Below are 19,765 nucleotides of genomic sequence, written 5' to 3'. Positions count from 1 at the left end.
CAATTTGAATTTGTTAAAAAATTATGTATTTCGCAAAGATATTAAACTTTTAGGAAGTTTGTTGGCCATTTTAAGGCACAGTTAAAGGATTTGTACTAAAAGAGAACTAAAATATAATAATTAAACATTCAAGATAGCTGAATTATTGCACGAGAAACAAAGTAGTTTGCACGCCATATTTTAAAAATATTCAAAGGATTTATAGGATAGGGGGGAATGAACCGATTTCTTCCAAAACCATCATCTTGCCATGCAAAAGTTGTCTTTATTATATAATAGTTTATTCAAAGATACGAAGATTTGATATTTATACGACGGCCAACGAAATATCACTTATGTTTTACCTCTGTGTATGCTCAATTTGCGCATAGTAGAACAACGTACATAGAAATAATTCAATTTAAATTTGGAAGGAACATTACACTATCATTTCCCGAAATAAAGCCTGATACCAACACTAACTTTGGAAAATACTGTTAATGGTAAAATCTAAGGCACAAATTTAAGATATACGTCAATTTACCGACAACAGATTTAAGTTAGACGGCAATATTTTTAACGAGTAAATAATTTAAATATAAAATTACCTGTATAACTTCTTCGTGCATTGATTGTTACGAATAGAGAAGATAAACATGGATACATTCGCTCATCCGCACACAAGCACAGCACATAACTCCCCATTCACGAACATTTCTCGCCCGATTAGTAAAATATTATACACGGCTGCACCGCGAAACACAAGAACCCGATGATGGTTGGTGAAATATAGGGCAATTTAACAAATTAAAAACACACGAATCATTCCAAAATGCACAACACGCGCGCGGATTCTCAAGCGAACTGAAACTGCCCGCAGTCCCCTGAGTACGCAGAGAACGTGAGAATGACTATCGGCGATAAGTTTGCCCGCAATGATAAGATTTACACCGCACGGCAATTTTACGCTATTGCAATACACTACACGACTGATTCTAGTACAATAAAAAAGTTGTTTATGCACAAACAATGTCATACGAACAGTTTAAACGATGAATACAACACTACGTTTGTCAAATGTAAAAATGAATACAAAGAAGATATATTATACACATTATACAGAATAAAATAAAAATTAATAATGAGGAATTTTATCAAAATTGTATCTTAGATTCAATCATTAATGAAGAAATCAATAATGTACCCTACCTACTTTGCAGAAAGAACTATGTGCCGGAGATGCTGCGTTGGGACAAGATAATTTCTTATTGACGTACACCGTAGTATCGTCTTATTCAATCTAAGCAATTATCACAATTTAACTCATTTAAAAATTTTAATTATATTTAAATTTATGTATAAGAATTGATAAAATTGAATTAATATAAGTTATTAAACCACAACCCTTAGTGCGATTATTGCCACAAGACTTACTATATCACATCAGGAGATATCGACGATCGCCGTCCGACGGCAACTCACTCACGAACATACACAAAAACATATTTAACAAACTAAATTAGCGTTTAGGGAGATTCTTTATACCATAAATCATTTGCAAATCACAATACACAGAAAGTATTAGCGGTGGTAACTGAACAATAACGTAAATTACTGACTTTATCAACGCCCATGTCTCGCAGCATGAACTACGACGCGACATCGTGGCTACAAAACAACAAATTCACTCACACGCCAATTTTAGTTAAAAATGTGAATAGTTGCGCCACCTAAACATTCTTGGCAATACCTCCAGAAAATATTACACTGTATTGTTACAATAACATAAATCTAGATGCCGCTAAAATTTCGACTTATTTGCCATAGAATAAAGGATTAAATATTCAAATTCAACGCACAACGATATTTGAAAAAAATACGTGTATATAACTTTAAAATTATTGTAAAATTTATTGTGACAGTTAAACTAAGTTTAAATCCTAAAATTAAACAAATCAATACAATTATATTAAAGCAGCAAATTAATGTAAAATGTTCTTCATAATGAAATGTAATTGTACCCTAAGACAAATTGTTATGCTTCAGAACATCGACAAAATCGAGAAACGTTGTTCACCTAAACGGTGATAATGATATGATTGAAATGACTACAGCAGGTTGCACTTAAAAGATATACAAGTAGCGCATATTAGCTAAATAATAAAAACTATAGTAATAACATATTATTAAATAAATACTTAAACAACGAAGGATTTTCTATAATTGTTATTTGGGTATTTTGTGAGGGGTAGCTTTGCTTTCATTCGTTCCATATCTGTTAAGATCTATAGAATTATACTTCAGTGAAAACGACCATTCAGTTTGAGATAAGTTGCCGTTTGGACCATAGAAATGTTCTCTCCAAATGATGTTTTCAACCAATTCACAGTTTAATAATGATTGATTAATTAATTATAAAGCCAAGGGTTTATGAATTTGCTTACTATTTACAACATATCTCCTTTTCACATGTTCATAAATCTATTTAACCATGTTGTAAATACTAAACAAATTTATTCTTCCGGAATATCATGACCGAAATATAATGGCACTTCAGACGTTTGGTGACAATGTTAATAATATTAACTTAACAAATGCCTTGCAATCAATTTTTAACTTTGCATTATAAATAAAAAATGTATCTTATTATAAAGTTGTTTGCTTGTGAGAGATCTCATGCGACTGGTCAAGAGTGGTTAGAATAATCATTAACTGTTCATGTTAATGAAGTTACACGCGTTTTGTCATGTTGGCCCAAAAACCATTGCAATAGTATTCCTATGCACCCACAGTAAGTTCATACGCCAAGTTATATCAAAATTCTGTCTGAAACAACATTCTTTGCAAATGCAACGTGGGAGAATACGTGAAAATAGTGTCTGCTTGCCGATAAATTATATCCAAATAACAAACTTCATCAATCACCTACGTCACTAATTAAAACCAGTTACTTCTTCATTTGTTACTCCCCTTTCTTTGTCGCTTACTTGTATATTTATACTTATCAATAACATACACTTACTTAAATATGTATCATAATCCCGGCATCGTTTTCTTCTTACTATAATAAATATATGTTTGTCAAATTACCATTAATTGGTGGGTAATTTCAATGGTTTTGTTCTAATGCACGCGTGCACGCGCAGTGTTAAATCTGTCCGTGAAGGTTGGCTGTATAATTCATGCCCATTTACTTTGCAGAATATGCAAGAAGTACGTTTGAGTGTGTGTGTGGATCGGTAATGACAGATAATATATGTACAATTTTTCTCTTATTACCAACGATCTTTGCAAATAAATTTGTTTGTTCGGAATGTAATTTTGGAGCGCCATTAATGTTGACTGGCTCATTCCTTAGGCTTAACGCTGCATAGTGATGCAAGTAATACGCGGGCGAAACATGTAAACAACTAGATGCTTAAGAAACACAGAGAAAGCTCCCAGTATTGCCTCGCGACAATTAATAATAGTGGCTTTTTATGTGTGTACATACTTGCATTATAATTTCTCTTAACTACAAATATCTAAGGCATAAAAATGAATAACAAAATAAGAATTGAAATAAAAAATAAAGAAGTAGAATTAATTATTAGATAATGGTTGTCATTAACACTAGTCGTCAACAGGCGTAAATGTAAGTGGAGTTTCATTCGTTCGCAATTAAATAAGCTTGAAACTCAAGATAACAACTATTTCCAGCCAATCAATTATAAGTGTTAAAATAAAATCCATCTTCTGTGTCCTCCGTTTACAATCAACAAATGATAGTAGCATTTTGTGTTTTGTTAGTACATAATTTGATTATGTTCGGATTTTATTTTAACGTTTAATTTAATAATCTTCGACTAGAAATTGATTTGTGCATTGTTCATCATTGTTTGGAATGTAGTCTCATCTGAAGACTAGTAATAATTCGATAATTGTTCATTTGTTTCGTGCTTTTAATCATGTTCATCACAAGATATCATCCATGAACCGTGAAAATAATAAATGAACATCAAAGACCATTGAAAAGCACCAAGAAATGTTGCATAATGATAACGTCGTTTTCTACTCGCCGAAAGCATTCATTCTTGATTCTATTATTTATAATAGTGTAATAATATTCCCGTTAGCGCAATATATAAATTCATCATATTAATGAGAAATTTAAAGCTATAATTTTCTCCGTTTGAAGTTTGGCCAAAAACACCTCGAGATCTTTTAAAAGAATACATGTCCATTATGTAAATAACGCAGCTCCATCTTAGTTTTGATTCTTTACAATGTGTATACTGGCTTGGTCTCTCGTGCTGTGTATGTTTATGTCGGCAAGTTTTTAATTCGTCAGCTACATTCAAACATTCTTTGTACAGAATTATGCGCTAGTGCAAAAAATCAAAACTATAATACATACAAGTAAATTAAAACTTAAAATTGATGGTCAAGTGGTGTAGTGTTTGCATATTCTCGCCATTCCGCAATAATAAATATTTAATTGCATCTTATTTATATTATTCATATTGCCTGCTATTAAATATTAAAATTCATTTGGCGGTATCTCGTTATCGTTCCACGGATGCTCATCATGTGTTGGCTTACTTAGTTTAAAATTGCAATTTGTATTTGGCAAATTATACTCATAAAAATTTTGCTTCTCTTTCATGCTCTTTGCCTTGTGTTGCGCGTATCATGTAAGTATTTGAGTTAATCAGTTATCGAATGTATAAAATCATATGAGTAATGGACACGAATTAGCTCGCTTCGAATATTCTTTTCGAAAAACAGTCCATTCCAGAATTGAATCGCTCGCCTCCCTTTAGGCGAAATACATTACTTTTTTGGTATCTGCATGCACGGTGATTGCACGTGCCATTGCGCCAGGCGTACGGTCTTCTGACGATCCTGACTGATGAGATCCTTCGCCACTATTAAAACGACACAAGAAAAAAGTCAAATTTTTGTCTCAAGCGCAATAAAGTAAGTACAAACCTGTCATGTTCCTTCTCAACAAGATGATATCTCGCACGGAAAGCTACCAAATGGGCATAATATGCAGGCGCTGGTATAGACACAGAACGTGTGCAGCGAACATAAGTGTGACATAATTGATAAGTCAAACACTGCAACTCATCCGAATCTAAATGTGAATCATCCCACAGCACGTGATAATGTGATGGTCTTGACGTGCCCTACGTAAAATATTTACATCAATATGTATTACTTTTATTTAATTTAGAAAAAAATGAATTACCTGAATGCCTTGATGACTGCATAAATAGAAATCAAACTCTGTAGGATGTGTAATGCCCACGTCGACTGTCGTGCCAGCAGGTATGTTCCCGCTCTTTCCACTCTGCTCCTTCTTATCGGCACAAAACAGCCGAGTGTGATGCCTCTTCTGCACCACAATGAACGTAATGCCCGGATGATAATCCGCCTCGAGCTTAATACACGCCTCACGTATCGCTACCAATTCGTGTTGCAACAGTTGCAAGAATTGTCCTTCTGACACACCGTCACGATACAGAATAATACGATGAGGCTTGTAGCCGCCCGTAGCTTTGTAAAACATTATCAATAACTCCCTAAAGTATGAAATCCCTCATTAGTAAGAAAGTAATTTAAAATTTTTGACAAAAAAGGCATACCGAACCATTGAAGTCAACTCTTGGATAATTTCCTGTCGGTGCTGTTGTACTCTAACAGTAGCTGCATATCGAGACGGATGAGCATCCATGGAGCCAACCACGGCGGCAATAGATGGCTTTTTGTTATCACCAGCGGGCGGATGTGTTACGTCCGCACCGAGGAATATAACTGGCTCGTTAAATATCTATAGTGCACAAAAATAGTGTAATTAAACATTTTAAACATATAAAAAGTTGCAAAACTTACCTTGGGTCGAATTGATGGTACCAAAATAGAATTGATACCACCCAACTTAACGTTTATTTTGAGACAGAGATTTGAGAGGGTTTGGGGTGAAGTTTTATTAACATTCTTCGCCTGTACGCACTGCGTCGCCATACCAAGGACCGTGTCACCTACGCGCTTTACTTCCGCGTAAACCGGTGTCTTCCCGGGCAAAACCACAACGACAAGCTGTAGCGCTTGGAATGTGTTCTTCAAGTACCGGAACATCGGTTCAACCTGAAAAAAATTCCTTCGGTTAAGAAATGTGCAAGAAACCACAAAAATAAAACCTACTTGATCTGGTCCAGTTGCATATTTACAGAAACACGGCTGACCTATGATCGGCATGCCTGCATCGTTGCTTATCTTCTGCAGTTGCTGTGTGAAATTTCTCAACGAATCTTCACGCACAGTTCGTTGCGGCGCAAAGCACGCGATGGCCCACACCCGAATCTCCACACCAGTGAAGAACTGCTTTCCACGCATGTCCCATACGCCTTGGTTGGGCAACGCTTGCTGCTTACTCTGTAATATCAGAACAACTGGAATATCTCAAAGGCACTGCATTTAAAAGTCTACTCCAAAGAAAAATACTAGTCGAGCGAATGTTGAAAATGCCTCAAAACTAATTTAAACTAATCTAATAAAAAATAAAAAAACAAAGATTGAAACTAACGTGCCAGCCCACCTGTCCGCTGAGGGAAGCAACGCGACCACCATACTGTAGTTTTGGCGGCGGTAGCACACGGCCTCGTACTTCCATCATGTTGTTCGAGATCGTGAGACCAAACTCTTGTACGTACGCGTCGTTGTTGAAGTCAGCGCGACGGACGAGATTGTTAATTTCACGCTCGCGATCCGGAGCCGACCTACAACCAAACAAAGAATTTATTACAACATTATCAGAAACTCAATGAATAAAATATCAACAAGAAAAAAGTTAAATATACCTTGCAGTGGCCTTAATCATAGTAGAAGTCTGCATATCAGTCAATTTCTTAATGCACCGCTGTCCAGCGACAATGTTGCATACCTCAAGCGGGAGATAAGTGTGTTTGTGCTCCTGACCGACTTGCAAGCAAGGCAAATGCGGATAGCGCAACTTCATCTTGTACTTATCTAAAAAGTACTTTGCCACTGTGCATTCCACAGTCTGACCGTTGTCCAGTTGCAGCGGGAACGACTGCATCTGCGCGGGACGACGCGTTACATTGCACACCCTGTATTTCCGCCGCATGCTTCCACAATGAGTGATCTCGATCTTCAGACCTTTGATCTCCTTTGTGAATTTAACACGTTGCGAATCTGTTAACGGCTTGCGCTGCTCATTGATATCTCTAATGTCGAGCACCTCGCACATGAACTCAATAACGGGCTGTGCTTTGTAGAAAGCAGTCGCAGAAACGTCAATATTCAGCATCATCTTCCACTGACTAGGGCGCACCGACTGATGGAAGCCAAACCATACTTCCCGGCCGCCGCCCAACGGATGGTAGTAGCCCTCGGGGCTGCTAAAGAAACTCCTGCCAACGGGCGTATAGCTCATCGAAGGAAGATGACGCATGACAACGTCCAAGGCGAGAATTGCTTCGTAAGGGATTTGACGCGTACGTCCTTCGAGAGCTTCCTCTAGCCCAAAAAGTGATACTTGGGCTACCCATTTGATAGAGACTCGAAACAGGCGATCCTTGCCTTCACCAGGAAGCGTTACTTCGAGTTCTTCACGCGCATTACCAATAGGAAGCGGATCTCGCGTGTACAAGTTGCTGCGACCGTCAAAGACGGGTTTTAAAGATCCGAAGATTTTCGTGTATGCATGGACCATAGTTTCGATGATTTCACGATTCACCTTAACACAAAATTCAAATCAATTTCAATGTTGCGGGAATAATAGTATTTTTTTACCTTGCGAGGACATTTGTCAGGTTGAATGTTTACATCGTAATGATGTACGTATCCTCGAGGCATGGTGATCTGAAAGTGGTTGGCTTTGAGCACAATGGGCCGCCCCTCGCGCCCCAAATTTGGCCGGCGCGGGCATTGGAAAATTGGAGGTTCCGTAGTGGCAAGGGCCCCGGCGGCAGCTCCTGGGAGCGCCACAGCCGTGCTGGTGGTGCCGCTCGGAGTCGCCGTGCCTGAAGACAGCGGGTCCGAAAACGTCGTCTGGGTAGTGGGGCTGCCACTTTGTCTCGGAGGGCTTGCCTGCCATGACTCTGAAATGTGTAACGCATAGATAAGTCGGGTGCTTATCAGCTGAGAGTGAAATTTCATAATACGCGTGTCGCAATCGAACGGAAACTACTCATTTTTTTACTTTCTAAGAAACGGTTTATCTGGCGCAACAGGTAATCGTGCACGGATTTGGCAATGGTACACTTTTGAAAAATCAATACATCCTAGGCGAAATGCTAGCAACGACGGTCAGACAGGTCAGGGGTCAGTGACCTCTTTGGATGCACTTCTAACACACGAAATAACATCAAGAACATTGCACCTACATTAGCCGAAATAACAAAAACAAGTGAAAAGAACAATTTACGAATGCATCTAGCGTTTCATAAATAAAAACAAATATCAATCAACTTCAAAATTTATGATTTACGCGTGGAAAACAGAACTTCGTGCTTAAAGTGTTGAGAACTGGTTATACTAGTGTAATAATCACTTTTGACTATGGTGATAGGATCGGAAGTTTTCTCGGAAAACGTGCATACGTCATTAAAATGTATGAATCACTACGAAAACGAAATTCTAAACCTAGTGATATTACTTAGATCAAAATTAATGCGCACAAACAACAGATTGCAGTGATTGCATTAGGTCGCATTAGACAAGAATTCGACCTCAACAAAGAAGGTCTGTAACATAATCACGGCGATTTACAGCTTCGCGTACTCGTATTCCTACTTCTATTAGGTTAAGATCTGAATCCAAAAATAGACGCGTTACACACAAAAAAACAAACGAATCACGGCCTCTTAAACGTAAAACGAAAGAACTGATCCACTGGGAAACACGACCACACAGTAATCGGACCACAAACGAAATACATAACAATTTTTATCGCTTCGTGTCCTCCACCAGTGCACAATAGATGCAACCTCGTTTTGTACACAACACACTTAGCCAACGCAGTTTACCCAACACAAAACAAAAGAAACCCGGTCCAGTGACGATCACAACATTTAGTAAACAATTTTCACTTACGCCCCCCTTGCTGCGGATACATTTTATTTATTAAACCAGCACGATAGCCCACGAAACACTCCAAAATTCCAAAAACTGTCTGTATCACTCACGAAGCACTGGCGGACATTTGCAAACTAGGATATGACGTCACTGCATAGCGCAGCGTCGACCTACGTGCGTCTGTTGCCTCCTTCTACTACGCGTTCAGCGTCGGTGTGTCGCACTCTGCGCACACTCTGAACTCCGAGGGAGTGCGGTTTGTTTTGATTGGTCGGTCACATGCAGGTGTTGCAAGAACCGTACGTCATAGAAATAAACTAGTATTTAGAACGATTCAAAACTTGAATTAAACAAATGACACGACTATTTAGGCTTCTACTCTATCAAAATTAAACCTCTTAGATGAATAGTTCCGTAAATTAAGATAACGTCCAGTTTTAAGGGACCGTTATACGCATGCGTTGAACCAGCCGTCAACCACCGACATACGTTCGAGCGATGTAAACAAAGTGCACGCAGAGCACGAAGCACGGCGATTCCACGCGACTGCAACCGCCGAACATTGAAACCGAAGGAAAGCTGGGTGAGAAATGAGGACAGCGAGGACGCGCGAGGCAGACGAGACCGCGGATACGAAGTAAACATTTTCACGCCGAATTTCGCCATCGCGCTAAATTTAATATCGCGCACAATGCGCCTATATATTGTTTCCTACTCACCGGACGACGGCGGCGGGATGTTGTTTTGAATCGTAGTGGAGTGTGGCGGCGGCGGCGCGTGGACTCCTTGTCGATGGAACAGTGTTGTCAAGTCTGTCTGCAGGATCTGCTGGATGCCAGGCGCCTGCATCGTGCGCCCCTCGGCTTCTGCCGCTGATAACGACATTTTAATCTCAATCTGTAAACAAGTAAACAAATGAGGAACGATTAGCTCACTGACGGTTATTAATACTTCAACACGCGGTTATCAGAAAAAGAAAAGTCTAGTTTACATATTTTCGAGTGCGCGATATTTCGGTATCGTTTAATCAGGACGGAAACTATTTTTATGCGTCGTATCAGTTCTTTTTTAAATTGAAAAATCACAAGATTACATATTGAATGTAACTATCGAATATTCACATTCTGCAAATTGAGTTCATTTATGCGGTAATTTTATGTTGAATAAAGTGATCCATTTAAAGTTTTTACGGAGTTAATGTAGAATTTAATACACTACCGAGTACGGAATGAAATATTATAGAAGCGCGTCGCGTTTTCGAACTATTTAACAAAAATCCGCCAGAAAACACTTTTGTACCGTGTGTCGTTTGTTGTTTCATCAGTGATACTCGTTAGTACGTCGGTTGTCAACTATTTACTACGTTGTTTAGAGTTTTTAAGATTTCAACTGCGAAAGCACATTTTTCAGCATTCAGCAAATTGAGCACAGCGCGCGCACTTGCCGAGAGTAAACACGGTTGCTGTCAAAAAAACAATTACGCATTAAATTCGCGACAACGTTTTCGCAGGTTTTCGCACCGAGACATTACCAACGCGGCTGTCATCGCGAAATAACTGGTCCGCCGGTTCACGATTGCGGCGCAAGGCGCCCATGTCCTAAGACAAGCGGATTCAAGGCTGGCGGGCCGGATTTTACGCGCTTGGCTCAATGTTGTCCCTATGCGCCTGTGTGTGTGCATGAGTTGGTGCGCGATCGTACATTGTCAATGCCTCGCCGCCACATTTACACACACACACAACCACGTCGCCACAGCGCGCTCGAATCTTAAAACTCACCTATATTTCGGACGTCCGCATTTGACACTCAACGAAAACGCGTCTAGCTGATGTAGCCGGTGACCACGCGGCGATTTTCACCTGTCTAGCGGCGTTGACGATCGTCTCAGCGCGAACAATTTGCCATAACTCGCGCGCTCGCGGCCCGCGCTTGCACTTGTTTTGTGTGGTGCGGCGTGTGTGTGTCTGGTGCTGGGTTGCTTGCTCTGTGGCGGGCGCAGGCGGGTACGTCACGGCGCCTGCGCCAATTAGGTGGCGTAGAGCAGCGCACCGCGCACGCGAAATCCGCACGTAGCGAACACCCGCACGATGGGTTTTCAGCCGTACAGCCGCTTCAAGCCGTTGAAGCTTGAAGCGTGTTGCGAACTTCAACAATCTCCACAATCGAAAAACTTAAAACAACAGAATAGGGCGCACACGCAGTACTTGATCTAACTAAGTAGTACGAAACAAGATGGATTGTTTGTTTTGTGGTGGTTGATTTGATTGGTTCAACTGTTTTGATGAACGCGCGTTGTCATGGCGATTGCGATTGTTACTGCGTGGACCACTTTGCGATCTCTTTTGCTTTCACGACTGATGCGCTGACCGTGTCCGCCTGCCGCAACACAAAACCTGTGGTCGCGGTCGGTGGGGTTCCTCCGTCGTCTCGGCGTTCGCTCTCTCACTCGACATGCTGCTTCTGTTTATTGATCCTTTTGGTCGACGCTCGACCTTGAATTTCGAAGCTCAGGTTGTGCTGCATTGGTAGTGGTGAACGTTGGTGTGAGATGCGAATAGAGCGTTCCGACACATACGTTGAAATGTTTCGCCCTTGCGCGCTGACCTTCAATTTCACCCGATCGTACAAAATCAATACAGCTCGTAAAATTATACCTGCGTGGTAGGCACTTGTGACAGGGCTCAAAACACAAGATATTCATTATCAACAATATTTGTCATTACAAAATTTAAATTACAACTTTTATTACTTTATTATTAGTAGATCTTACATGTAAGTTGTTGGCAATTTCTATCTTGCATCAAAAACAATCACTGAAATATAGAAGGTATTTTAAAACTTAATCTGATTTAATTAGAAATTAGTTAACTTACATCTTTTGGTTCTTTTCTTGTACATAATACGATAGCCGCATTCTCGGCATCGAATAGGATCGCGAGGACGGATTTCATTTTCATTGTGGCATTCTATAATCAATTATTATAGCAATTACATTAAACTCTACTTGATTAGCTTTGATGACAATTTCACAATTTTTATGAAAGTAATGCAAGAGCAGAAAGAATTAACCTCAAAATATTTACCTCCACAAATGTAAACCATTGGAGCTTTAGCCGCAGCAGATTCTTTGCTTGACGGATCGGACGACATTCTTCAAACACTTCTTTGGTATCTTCTTTCTTATTAAGTAATTTGTTTATTTTGCAAATTAAATAATATGATCAACAAGAGATCACGCCGTTTGCAGCATTTGTTTATGATCGTTTTCAAACCGCATGTCAGATATTAAAAACATCCTTCTAGATGGCGCCGTAGTCTACAACAAAATTTTATGAGGTATTAATATTTTAAACCGTCTATACAAGAATAAATTGAAATAAATTATAATAATTAATAATTTACCCTTCCTTAATAATTTATAAGATATAATGCTATTAATTTTAAACTTTTTAAAACAAAATTGAATGTTTAGTTCCAACTCCAACAGCTGATGACGCTAGTGTCAAAAACGGCCGCCATTTAATAAATTTCTGGTCACCGAGGAGATGGCTTCGTCTCTTGAAAATTTAGAATCGCAACTAGAGTTGTTCGCCGAAAATGTGCGCCAAATACACATAATAGTCAGTGACTTTCAACCGCAGAGCCAGAATGTATTGAATCAGAAACTGTAAGTATCTTATTTCTTTGAAGTTTTCGATCATTCAACTAACCTTATTATAGCCAATCACTTGTTCATGGACTTCAAGAAGTTGACAAACTGAAAACCCAAGTTCAGGAGGTACATGTTCCTCTAGAAGTATTCGAGTAAGTACTCAAAAAGAACCTTAAATTAAAATTATTACTATACTAACAATATTTTGTAGTTATATAGACCAAGGGAGAAATCCACAATTGTATACAAAGGACTGCATTGAAAAGGCACTGGCAAAGAATGAACAAGTCAAAGGAAAGATTGATGCATACAGAAAGTTCAAAGCCAACATGCTGCTGGAGTTAAGCAGAACCTTCCCCAATGAACTGAACAAATACAGAGCATTGAGAAGTAATATCCCTGAATAGTAAAGTAGATTTAAGTTTTTATTATATTGTGAAATATATTAAGCTAGATGTTAATGTAAGGACGATTAAATACAATTTGTATATAAAAAGTTTTATTTGTTTTTCATATACAAATTGTTGCAGAACAATACTCATACTCCTCTTATGCTTAAAACTCTTGGTTTCCCCAACGAATCTGCAAAAACAACGTTTTTACGTCATAATAACTGATAGAAATTGAATAAAATTAATTAAAGCTTAGAAATCATAACTTACGTCTGTCCTGGCTTTTATTTTCCTCTCAATTAAGCCGCAGAGCGTCTCCGATCGTACTGACAGTGAATCAATCTTCTCAATCAACTGCTGATACGGACTCAACGGTTGTGCACCCATGACAACATGTCCGAGCTTGGAATCAATCTTAGCGTCCAACCGCGCATTCCTAATCAAATTCACAATCCAGCACTCGGCCTCGTCGGGATTCATGTTCAACTTTTCAGCCAACATGCCAATACTAATACACTGGTGAATCCTGCAGAATGTCTCGAAGATCATCAAACGCGCATTCTCGACAAACTCATCCAAACAAGAAATCAGGAAGAAGTCGTTGAAAACAACTGTCTGGCATTCGTGCAACTTCTGTCTCGCCCCGTCAAAATCAAAGTTAACATATAAATGTTCCAAGAATTCAGTGATGGGATCACGATAGGTGTAGCCTTCTTGTTGGATCACCTTGACGAGGTCTTTCAACGCTGAACGACGACCGCGGTTTATAATCACGGCGGTGGCCAAGTAACGCAGGATGTGTGGGCACATCGTCTGGATGGCGTTGAGGTAGTGTGGTCTGTAGAGGAACATCTCAATGATGAGTTCGCGTCCCTGTGCGTGATTGAAGAAGACGAAGAGCGACCAATGGATGAGCCAAGTGCGCTGCTGTAGCAAGTGGAGATTGTTACCGCCGTGATTGGGACTCGAGTCGATGTACTCGCGCAATTTGTTTAAATCTTCGAGCGCAGACTCCCAGTTTTGGCCGAGAATTTCGGAGGCAAGCTTGCCCCACAATACTGACAGGTAGTTCTTGTCATTTTGAGGCAGGACGAGCATGCAGAAGTATAAATACGAAGTAGAGACTGAGTAGTTGCCGCATTCGTAGCGGTACTTTGCCAGTTTATGCAGGCTTTCAATCTTTCCAATCTCAAACTAAAACAAATGTATTTTTAAGACTTTTAAAGGCAACAAAAGTCTTAAGAATAGTTCCCCACAATATCATCACTAAACTTAATTATAAGGAAGAACTGAAGCTAATAAACAAGTAAAATTCCCCAACTTTTTGTCAATTCAACTTTAAATAAATGCTAATAAGTCTGTTAAACTTACATTGTATTCCTTAGACAAGAAGTTAATCAGAGCCTTTGAGTCCCTAAGGTTCTCCATACTCTTCATAGCCTCAGCATTGCCCATAATCTGTAAGATAGGCTCAACTTCCTGCTGCAGTTCTTGAAGTTGAGAAACAACATGAGCCCTCCTAGACTTCAAGGTTTCAGGCACTTCATCCTTGGGATAGAGCTGTTTCCTAATGTCAATGGTGTAGTCAATCATGTTAGTCTTACTAAGAATGTCCAACTTCGCCTTAAGCAACTCATTTTCGTCGTAAATCTGAAAACAAATTGCGTTTGTGAGTGATTTAACTGAGATGCAACATAACCTAATGGATGCACACCTCTTTGGCCGACAAGAATTCCAGCAGTGGGAACACAAGATGCCGGTCAAGATACTGCCCCATGCGGGTGGTTAAATCGAATTTTGCCATCGCGGGTGATGTTTAGATTTATTCGCGAGTTATAATTTATTTTTTCACGAATTATTAAAAACTACCATCTGCCAACCAGCGTGGCGCAGCGACGGCGTGAAAAAGAACTAGCGAATTGCGCCAGGGGGCGCACAACGACAAATATAACACTCGCGGAATATTCAAAAGTAGAAAATGGCGCAAATTGGACGACAAATTAATACCTACACTTTTTTACCATACAAAACAATTAAAGGTTGTTTAAAAGTTTTCTGAAACAGTTACCACTCTAATAACATATTATATATTTTGGTGTGGGTACATAATAACTTTCCCATCAACTGATGTAATTAAATTCAAGGTCAAGTCTTCAGATACACCTGTTTGGTGCCTGTACCTGTATGCTTCTTTAAGGCATACTAAGAAATATAAAGCGTCTTTTGTGACCAATATTGCTTAAAACATATAAAATAGCTTCTCATTTATCAATAAAAAATATACTATTTAATTGCACACTTCTAAACGCTAAACTTTGACAAAATAAAAAAAACTTATCGGTTTATCAATCATTTAATTTTGTTACTTAGCAACGGAACATCATCAATGTAAACTTTGACAACACTAAAATAGAAGAAGATATAAACCTATTTTAAAGATCACTAATCAAAATGAGGTCCGTTCCAACTTGGGCCGATAAAATTCAAGACGCCGAAAAGCAAGAACAATGGTAATTATTCTGAGAATAAATTATATTCCAAAAGATATACCAAAACATATATTTTTAGCATTTATGACTTGTGTTTCAATCCAAATGGCTTACAACTGATTGTAGCAAGTGGAAACAGAGTTTTAGTTTATGATACAACTGATGGAACACTTATCCAAGCTCTGAAAGGCCACAAAGATACAGTTTACTGCGTCAACTACGCCAAAAATGGCCAGAAATTTGCTAGTGGCAGTGCTGACAAGACCGTAATTATATGGTCAAGCAAACTAGAAGGATTATTAAAGTATAGCCACAGTGATGCAATACAATGTTTGTCCTACAATCCCTTATCAAATCAATTAGCTTCATGTGCAATCACCGACTTTGCTTTTTGGAGTGCCGAGCAGAAATCAGTACAGAAACATAAGATTAATTCAAGGATTAATGCTTGCTCTTGGACCAATGATGGACAATACTTGGCTTTAGCTTTGGGGAACGGTGCTATTTCAATTAGGAATAAAGTAAGTCAAAATAGAGATCAACAAAATTGAGAAAATAAAAATGTGTAATTTTATCTTTTTGCATCATTATTTTTTAATAGTTAGGTGAGGAAAAAGGACGATTTGAACGCCCAAACTCCCCATCAATATGGGCAATATCTTGGAGCATTGCCCCAGACGAACAAGACACACTCTGTGTAACAGACTGGAACAAATCCCTATCATTCTACACACTCGGCGGAAAACTAATCGGCAAAGATCGCAACATCGGCTTTGATGCCCTCAAAGTAAAATATTTCTCAAAGGGAGAATTCATCATGATCTGCGGCAGTAATAAAGCCTGTAATATGTATACAAAAGACGGAATAAAACTAGGAACCATCGGTGATCAACAATCATCATGGGTATGGTGTTGTGCAGTCCACCCAGATGAAAACTTCATGGTTGTAGGATGTCAAGATGGAACAATTGCATACTACCAGCTTGTTTTCAACACCGTTCATGGTCTATACAAAGAACGTTATGCATTCCGAGAAAATATGACGGATGTTATAATTCAACACCTGATAACCGAGCAAAAAGTACGAATCAAATGTCGTGATTTGATCAAAAAGATCGCAATATACAAACATCGTTTAGCAGTTCAACTACCCGAACGTGTTATAATCTATGAATTATATTCTAATGATTCTAACGATATGCATTATAGAGTCAAAGAGAAAATTACACAGAAGTTAGATTGTAGTTTATTAGTAATCTGTGGGGAACATTTGGTTGTTTGTCAAGAAAGAACTCTTCAAAGTATGACATTCCAAGGAGTACAGGAACGTGAATGGTTACTGGAAAGCCCAATCAGATACATAAAAATCATAGGAGGTCCACCAAAACAAGAAGGATTAATTTTAGGTCTAAAAAACGGCCAAGTTTGGGAAGTACATCTTGATAATCCATTCCCTATACTCAAAGTACGAGTTCCAAGTTCAGTGCGTTGCTTAGACTTAAGTCAAAGAAAACAAAAACTCGCGGTTGTGGATGAGACAGGTTTATGTCAAGTATTTTCAACTAAAGATGGAGAATTACAATATCAAGAACCAAATACAAATAGCATTGCTTGGAATACTCAGTATGAAGATATGTTGGCTTTAAGTGGGCCAAATGTTCTCTCAATCAAAATAGAAAACTTTCCAGCTCACAAACAGAAATTAACAGGCTTTGTTGTTGGTCTTAGCGGGTCAAAAGTGTTCTGTCTTAGTGAGAATACAATGACAACTCTTGATTTACCCTTGAGTGGACCTATGTATCAATATATCGAGAATAAAATGTTTGCGGAAGCGCACAGAGTCGCTTGTTTGGGCGTAACCGAAGGCGATTGGGAAGAATTAGCACATTCTGCCTTGGAGAATTTAAATTTTGAAATTGCGCGATTGGCGTTTGTGAAATTACAAGATTACGGTTATTTGGAACTAATAAGAGATCTTCAGGATAGACAACGTAAAGGAGATAATAATCACGATGTTATGATTGGAGATATTTTAGCTTACAAGGGAAAGTTTAAGGAAGCCGCCAGATTGTATCAGAAAGCTGGGCAAGAACACAAAGCTCTCACAATGTATACTGATATGAGAATGTTTGATCAAGCTCAGGATTATCTGGGTTCCAATGATAATACTACTTTGATTCGTCAGAAAGCTGATTGGGCAAAGAATATTAACGAGTTTAAAGCTGCAGTGGATATGTACTTGTCCATTGGAGATACTAAAGCAGCGATTGATATTTTAGGAGAACAAGGATCTGCTGACCAGTAAATAATTATTTATATCTTTTTTAAATCACATTACATTGATTTATTCGTTTTGTTTAGATTGGTTGAAGTTGGACGCAAATTGGATAAAGCCGAACGTGGTCCATTGATAGAAATCGCTGAGCATTTGAAGAGGCTGGATAAATCAAATGCAGCAGCGGAAATTTACAAACGCTTGGGTGATTCGGCTGCAGTGTTATCTTTGCATGTGAATGCTATGGAATGGGCGCAGGCCTTCAGTATTGTGCAAACTCAACCACAACATAAAGAACTGGTTTATGTACCGTATGCTCATTGGTTGGCAGAGAATGATAAATTTGTTCAAGCTCAAAGAGGTTCTTATATAAAAACAAAAATATAGAGTAACGATAATTAATTTTTGAATTGAAATTGTAGCATTTCATAAAGCTGGGCGCTTAGATGAAGCGTTCCATGTTTTACAACAATTAACAAGAAATGCTGTGGATGAATGTCGATATCATGATGCAGGGTATTACTATTGGGTTTTGGGGCAACAATGTTTAGAATTAACCAGAGAAAAGTAAATAATTTTACTTGAAATCTTTTAAAATGTTAAAGTATTAATAATTTTATGTTTTAGTGATGAAATGCTACCAAAAATGTTGCCGAAGTACAGAGAAAATGAAAGACTTGCCGGTATATTCTACGCGTATCATTCCCTACATCGTTATCTAGAAGAACCCTTTACTTCTTTTATGCCGGAAGCTTTATTCAACATTTCAAGATTCCTCATGACTGAAATCACAGAAAATCGCCCGAAAGGAATTTCTCTATTGTATCCTTTTTTAAATTATCACAAACAAACAAAATCATTAACGTGTTAAATTTCTTAATTTCCCTCACAGTAACGTCTTATACTGCTTGTCAAAACAAGCAAAGAAACTGGGAGCAAATAAATTCACCAAACAAATACTGGATAAGCTCCAATCGTTAAAAATACCAGCAAAGTTTCAAGAAGAAGTTGAGCTTGCAACAATCTCAGCCCGCGCACGTTCCTACAGCGACCCGGAAGATCTGCTTCCGATGTGTTATAGATGTTCGACTTACAACCCGTTGTTAGCCACAAGCAATCGCTGTGTTAATTGTGGGCAAAAGTTTGTTCACTCGTATGTGAGTTTCGAAATATTGCCGTTAGTTGAGTTTCATTTGGAGGACTCAATTACGGATATTGAAGCTGTTCGCTTGATAGAAACACCGCCTGGTGATAAAGATCACAATATGAAGGATGAGTGGCGACAAGAGATTAATGAAAACGCAGAAACTTTGCAGTTGGATGCCGATTATGAAGAACCCAAAGATCCGTTTACTACCAGAATGAGTTTTGATGTGTGTATCGCAGATATCTTCCGCTTTTTAAATTTTACTTTGTGTGTTGTGTTTACAGGATGAAAGTAATAAGGAAATTGCAACTGCAACCCTAAACCGAGCGGGACTTCTTGCGTTAGACAGTTCTGCGGTGTTAATTTGCAAACATCCACCACCATTAAGATATCAGTTTTATAGAAATTTGTTGCCAGATTTGCAGATTAGACTGTGTGATTACTGTTTTAAGGTATTTGTTTCTTTAACTTGAAGTTATGCGTGAGTTAAAACGATTTTATAATTGTAGGCTTTCCATGTTGATGATTTTGAACTTCAACTCTTACAAAAAGGACATTGCCCGTTCTGCCGTTCATCATCAGAAACCCAAAATATTATAGATGATGAATATTTAACGTTCTAAGTTATATTTTATATATTTGTGCACTTTAATTTACTTATTTATTGTTAAAATCGTAAAATAGAGAATTTTCACTCCGAAATTTTTGAATTGTGTTAGTACTAACCTTGTAGCGCTGATGTCGATT

At 38.5% G+C, this 19,765-nt stretch overlaps 5 protein-coding genes across 8 annotated transcripts; 2 read left to right on the top strand and 3 right to left on the bottom strand.

The window, feature by feature from the left end:
* Nucleotides 1-1,866: 1,866 nt before the first annotated feature.
* AGO1 (protein argonaute-2) lies at nucleotides 1,867-11,420 on the bottom strand. Of its 4 annotated transcripts, none has more exons than XM_065306558.1 (11): nucleotides 10,842-11,420; nucleotides 9,783-9,960; nucleotides 7,780-8,087; nucleotides 6,825-7,723; nucleotides 6,563-6,743; nucleotides 6,169-6,399; nucleotides 5,857-6,111; nucleotides 5,610-5,794; nucleotides 5,213-5,546; nucleotides 4,951-5,150; nucleotides 1,867-4,886 (listed from the first exon to the last, which is right to left on the bottom strand). In XM_065306558.1, the coding sequence occupies exons 2-11, from the start codon at nucleotides 9,946-9,948 to the stop codon at nucleotides 4,778-4,780; spliced, it is 2,868 nt and encodes a 955-aa protein (XP_065162630.1). In that variant the 5' UTR covers nucleotides 9,949-9,960; nucleotides 10,842-11,420; the 3' UTR covers nucleotides 1,867-4,777. The 4 variants fall into 4 exon arrangements, with proteins under 4 accessions (XP_065162630.1, XP_065162628.1, XP_065162629.1 ...); XM_065306556.1 differs by having other exon boundaries at nucleotides 6,551-6,743; nucleotides 10,842-11,419; XM_065306557.1 differs by lacking the exon at nucleotides 10,842-11,420 and adding an exon at nucleotides 10,363-10,614 and having other exon boundaries at nucleotides 6,551-6,743.
* Nucleotides 11,421-11,759: 339 nt separating this feature from the next.
* Polr2K (DNA-directed RNA polymerases I, II, and III subunit Rpb12) lies at nucleotides 11,760-12,289 on the bottom strand. The gene is made up of 3 exons (XM_065306580.1): nucleotides 12,147-12,289; nucleotides 11,937-12,029; nucleotides 11,760-11,876 (listed from the first exon to the last, which is right to left on the bottom strand). Exons 1-3 carry the CDS (start codon nucleotides 12,211-12,213, stop codon nucleotides 11,854-11,856), a joined length of 183 nt encoding a protein of 60 aa, XP_065162652.1. The 5' UTR covers nucleotides 12,214-12,289; the 3' UTR covers nucleotides 11,760-11,853.
* On the top strand, nucleotides 12,258-13,211 carry MED10 (mediator complex subunit 10). The gene is made up of 4 exons (XM_065306575.1): nucleotides 12,258-12,399; nucleotides 12,536-12,730; nucleotides 12,784-12,867; nucleotides 12,927-13,211. Exons 2-4 carry the CDS (start codon nucleotides 12,609-12,611, stop codon nucleotides 13,120-13,122), a joined length of 402 nt encoding a protein of 133 aa, XP_065162647.1. The 5' UTR covers nucleotides 12,258-12,399; nucleotides 12,536-12,608; the 3' UTR covers nucleotides 13,123-13,211.
* Nucleotides 13,198-15,023, bottom strand: eIF3e (eukaryotic translation initiation factor 3 subunit e). The gene is made up of 4 exons (XM_065306564.1): nucleotides 14,822-15,023; nucleotides 14,479-14,757; nucleotides 13,378-14,301; nucleotides 13,198-13,297 (listed from the first exon to the last, which is right to left on the bottom strand). The coding sequence occupies exons 1-4, from the start codon at nucleotides 14,909-14,911 to the stop codon at nucleotides 13,271-13,273; spliced, it is 1,320 nt and encodes a 439-aa protein (XP_065162636.1). The 5' UTR covers nucleotides 14,912-15,023; the 3' UTR covers nucleotides 13,198-13,270.
* A 239-nt stretch (nucleotides 15,024-15,262) lies between these two features.
* Oseg1 (intraflagellar transport protein Oseg1) lies at nucleotides 15,263-19,720 on the top strand. The gene is made up of 9 exons (XM_065306551.1): nucleotides 15,263-15,617; nucleotides 15,676-16,117; nucleotides 16,198-17,897; nucleotides 17,958-18,232; nucleotides 18,294-18,438; nucleotides 18,499-18,693; nucleotides 18,764-19,244; nucleotides 19,303-19,470; nucleotides 19,528-19,720. Exons 1-9 carry the CDS (start codon nucleotides 15,559-15,561, stop codon nucleotides 19,639-19,641), a joined length of 3,579 nt encoding a protein of 1,192 aa, XP_065162623.1. The 5' UTR covers nucleotides 15,263-15,558; the 3' UTR covers nucleotides 19,642-19,720.
* The last annotated feature ends 45 nt before the right edge of the window (nucleotides 19,721-19,765 follow it).

The sequence above is a fragment of the Atheta coriaria genome, unplaced genomic scaffold, assembly GCF_025399875.1.
Source record: "Atheta coriaria isolate IRGN ID8LTWV9N9 unplaced genomic scaffold, Caltech_Dcor_3.1 hic_scaffold_6_pilon, whole genome shotgun sequence".
In the NCBI taxonomy this organism is placed as follows: domain Eukaryota; kingdom Metazoa; phylum Arthropoda; class Insecta; order Coleoptera; family Staphylinidae; genus Dalotia; species Dalotia coriaria.
Note: the sequence above shows the minus strand (reverse complement) of the source record. Positions and strands in the feature narration are given on the sequence as shown.

Excerpts from the sequence above, each read along its gene's own strand:
- eIF3e (XM_065306564.1), bottom strand. The coding sequence starts at position 14,911 with ATGGCAAAATTCGATTTAACCACCCGCATGGGGCAGTATCTTGACCGG. Across the intron at positions 14,758-14,821 it reads AATTCTTGTCGGCCAAAGAG|ATTTACGACGAAAATGAGTT; the intron begins GTGTGCATCCAT and ends ATTTGTTTTCAG. Across the intron at positions 13,298-13,377 it reads AAATAAAAGCCAGGACAGAC|ATTCGTTGGGGAAACCAAGA; the intron begins GTAAGTTATGAT and ends TTGTTTTTGCAG.
- Polr2K (XM_065306580.1), bottom strand. The coding sequence starts at position 12,213 with ATGTCGTCCGATCCGTCAAGCAAAGAATCTGCTGCGGCTAAAGCTCCA. Across the intron at positions 12,030-12,146 it reads AATGGTTTACATTTGTGGAG|AATGCCACAATGAAAATGAA; the intron begins GTAAATATTTTG and ends AATTGATTATAG. Across the intron at positions 11,877-11,936 it reads CAAGAAAAGAACCAAAAGAT|TGATTGTTTTTGATGCAAGA; the intron begins GTAAGTTAACTA and ends TCTATATTTCAG.
- Oseg1 (XM_065306551.1), top strand. The coding sequence starts at position 15,559 with ATGAGGTCCGTTCCAACTTGGGCCGATAAAATTCAAGACGCCGAAAAG. Across the intron at positions 18,694-18,763 it reads CCGAAAGGAATTTCTCTATT|TAACGTCTTATACTGCTTGT; the intron begins GTATCCTTTTTT and ends TTTCCCTCACAG. Across the intron at positions 19,471-19,527 it reads TGTGTGATTACTGTTTTAAG|GCTTTCCATGTTGATGATTT; the intron begins GTATTTGTTTCT and ends TTATAATTGTAG.
- MED10 (XM_065306575.1), top strand. The coding sequence starts at position 12,609 with ATGGCTTCGTCTCTTGAAAATTTAGAATCGCAACTAGAGTTGTTCGCC. Across the intron at positions 12,731-12,783 it reads AATGTATTGAATCAGAAACT|CCAATCACTTGTTCATGGAC; the intron begins GTAAGTATCTTA and ends ACCTTATTATAG. Across the intron at positions 12,868-12,926 it reads GTTCCTCTAGAAGTATTCGA|TTATATAGACCAAGGGAGAA; the intron begins GTAAGTACTCAA and ends AATATTTTGTAG.
- AGO1 (XM_065306556.1), bottom strand. The coding sequence starts at position 9,948 with ATGTCGTTATCAGCGGCAGAAGCCGAGGGGCGCACGATGCAGGCGCCT. Across the intron at positions 6,744-6,824 it reads ATGATTAAGGCCACTGCAAG|GTCGGCTCCGGATCGCGAGC; the intron begins GTATATTTAACT and ends GTTTGGTTGTAG. Across the intron at positions 5,151-5,212 it reads GCAGTCATCAAGGCATTCAG|GGCACGTCAAGACCATCACA; the intron begins GTAATTCATTTT and ends TATTTTACGTAG.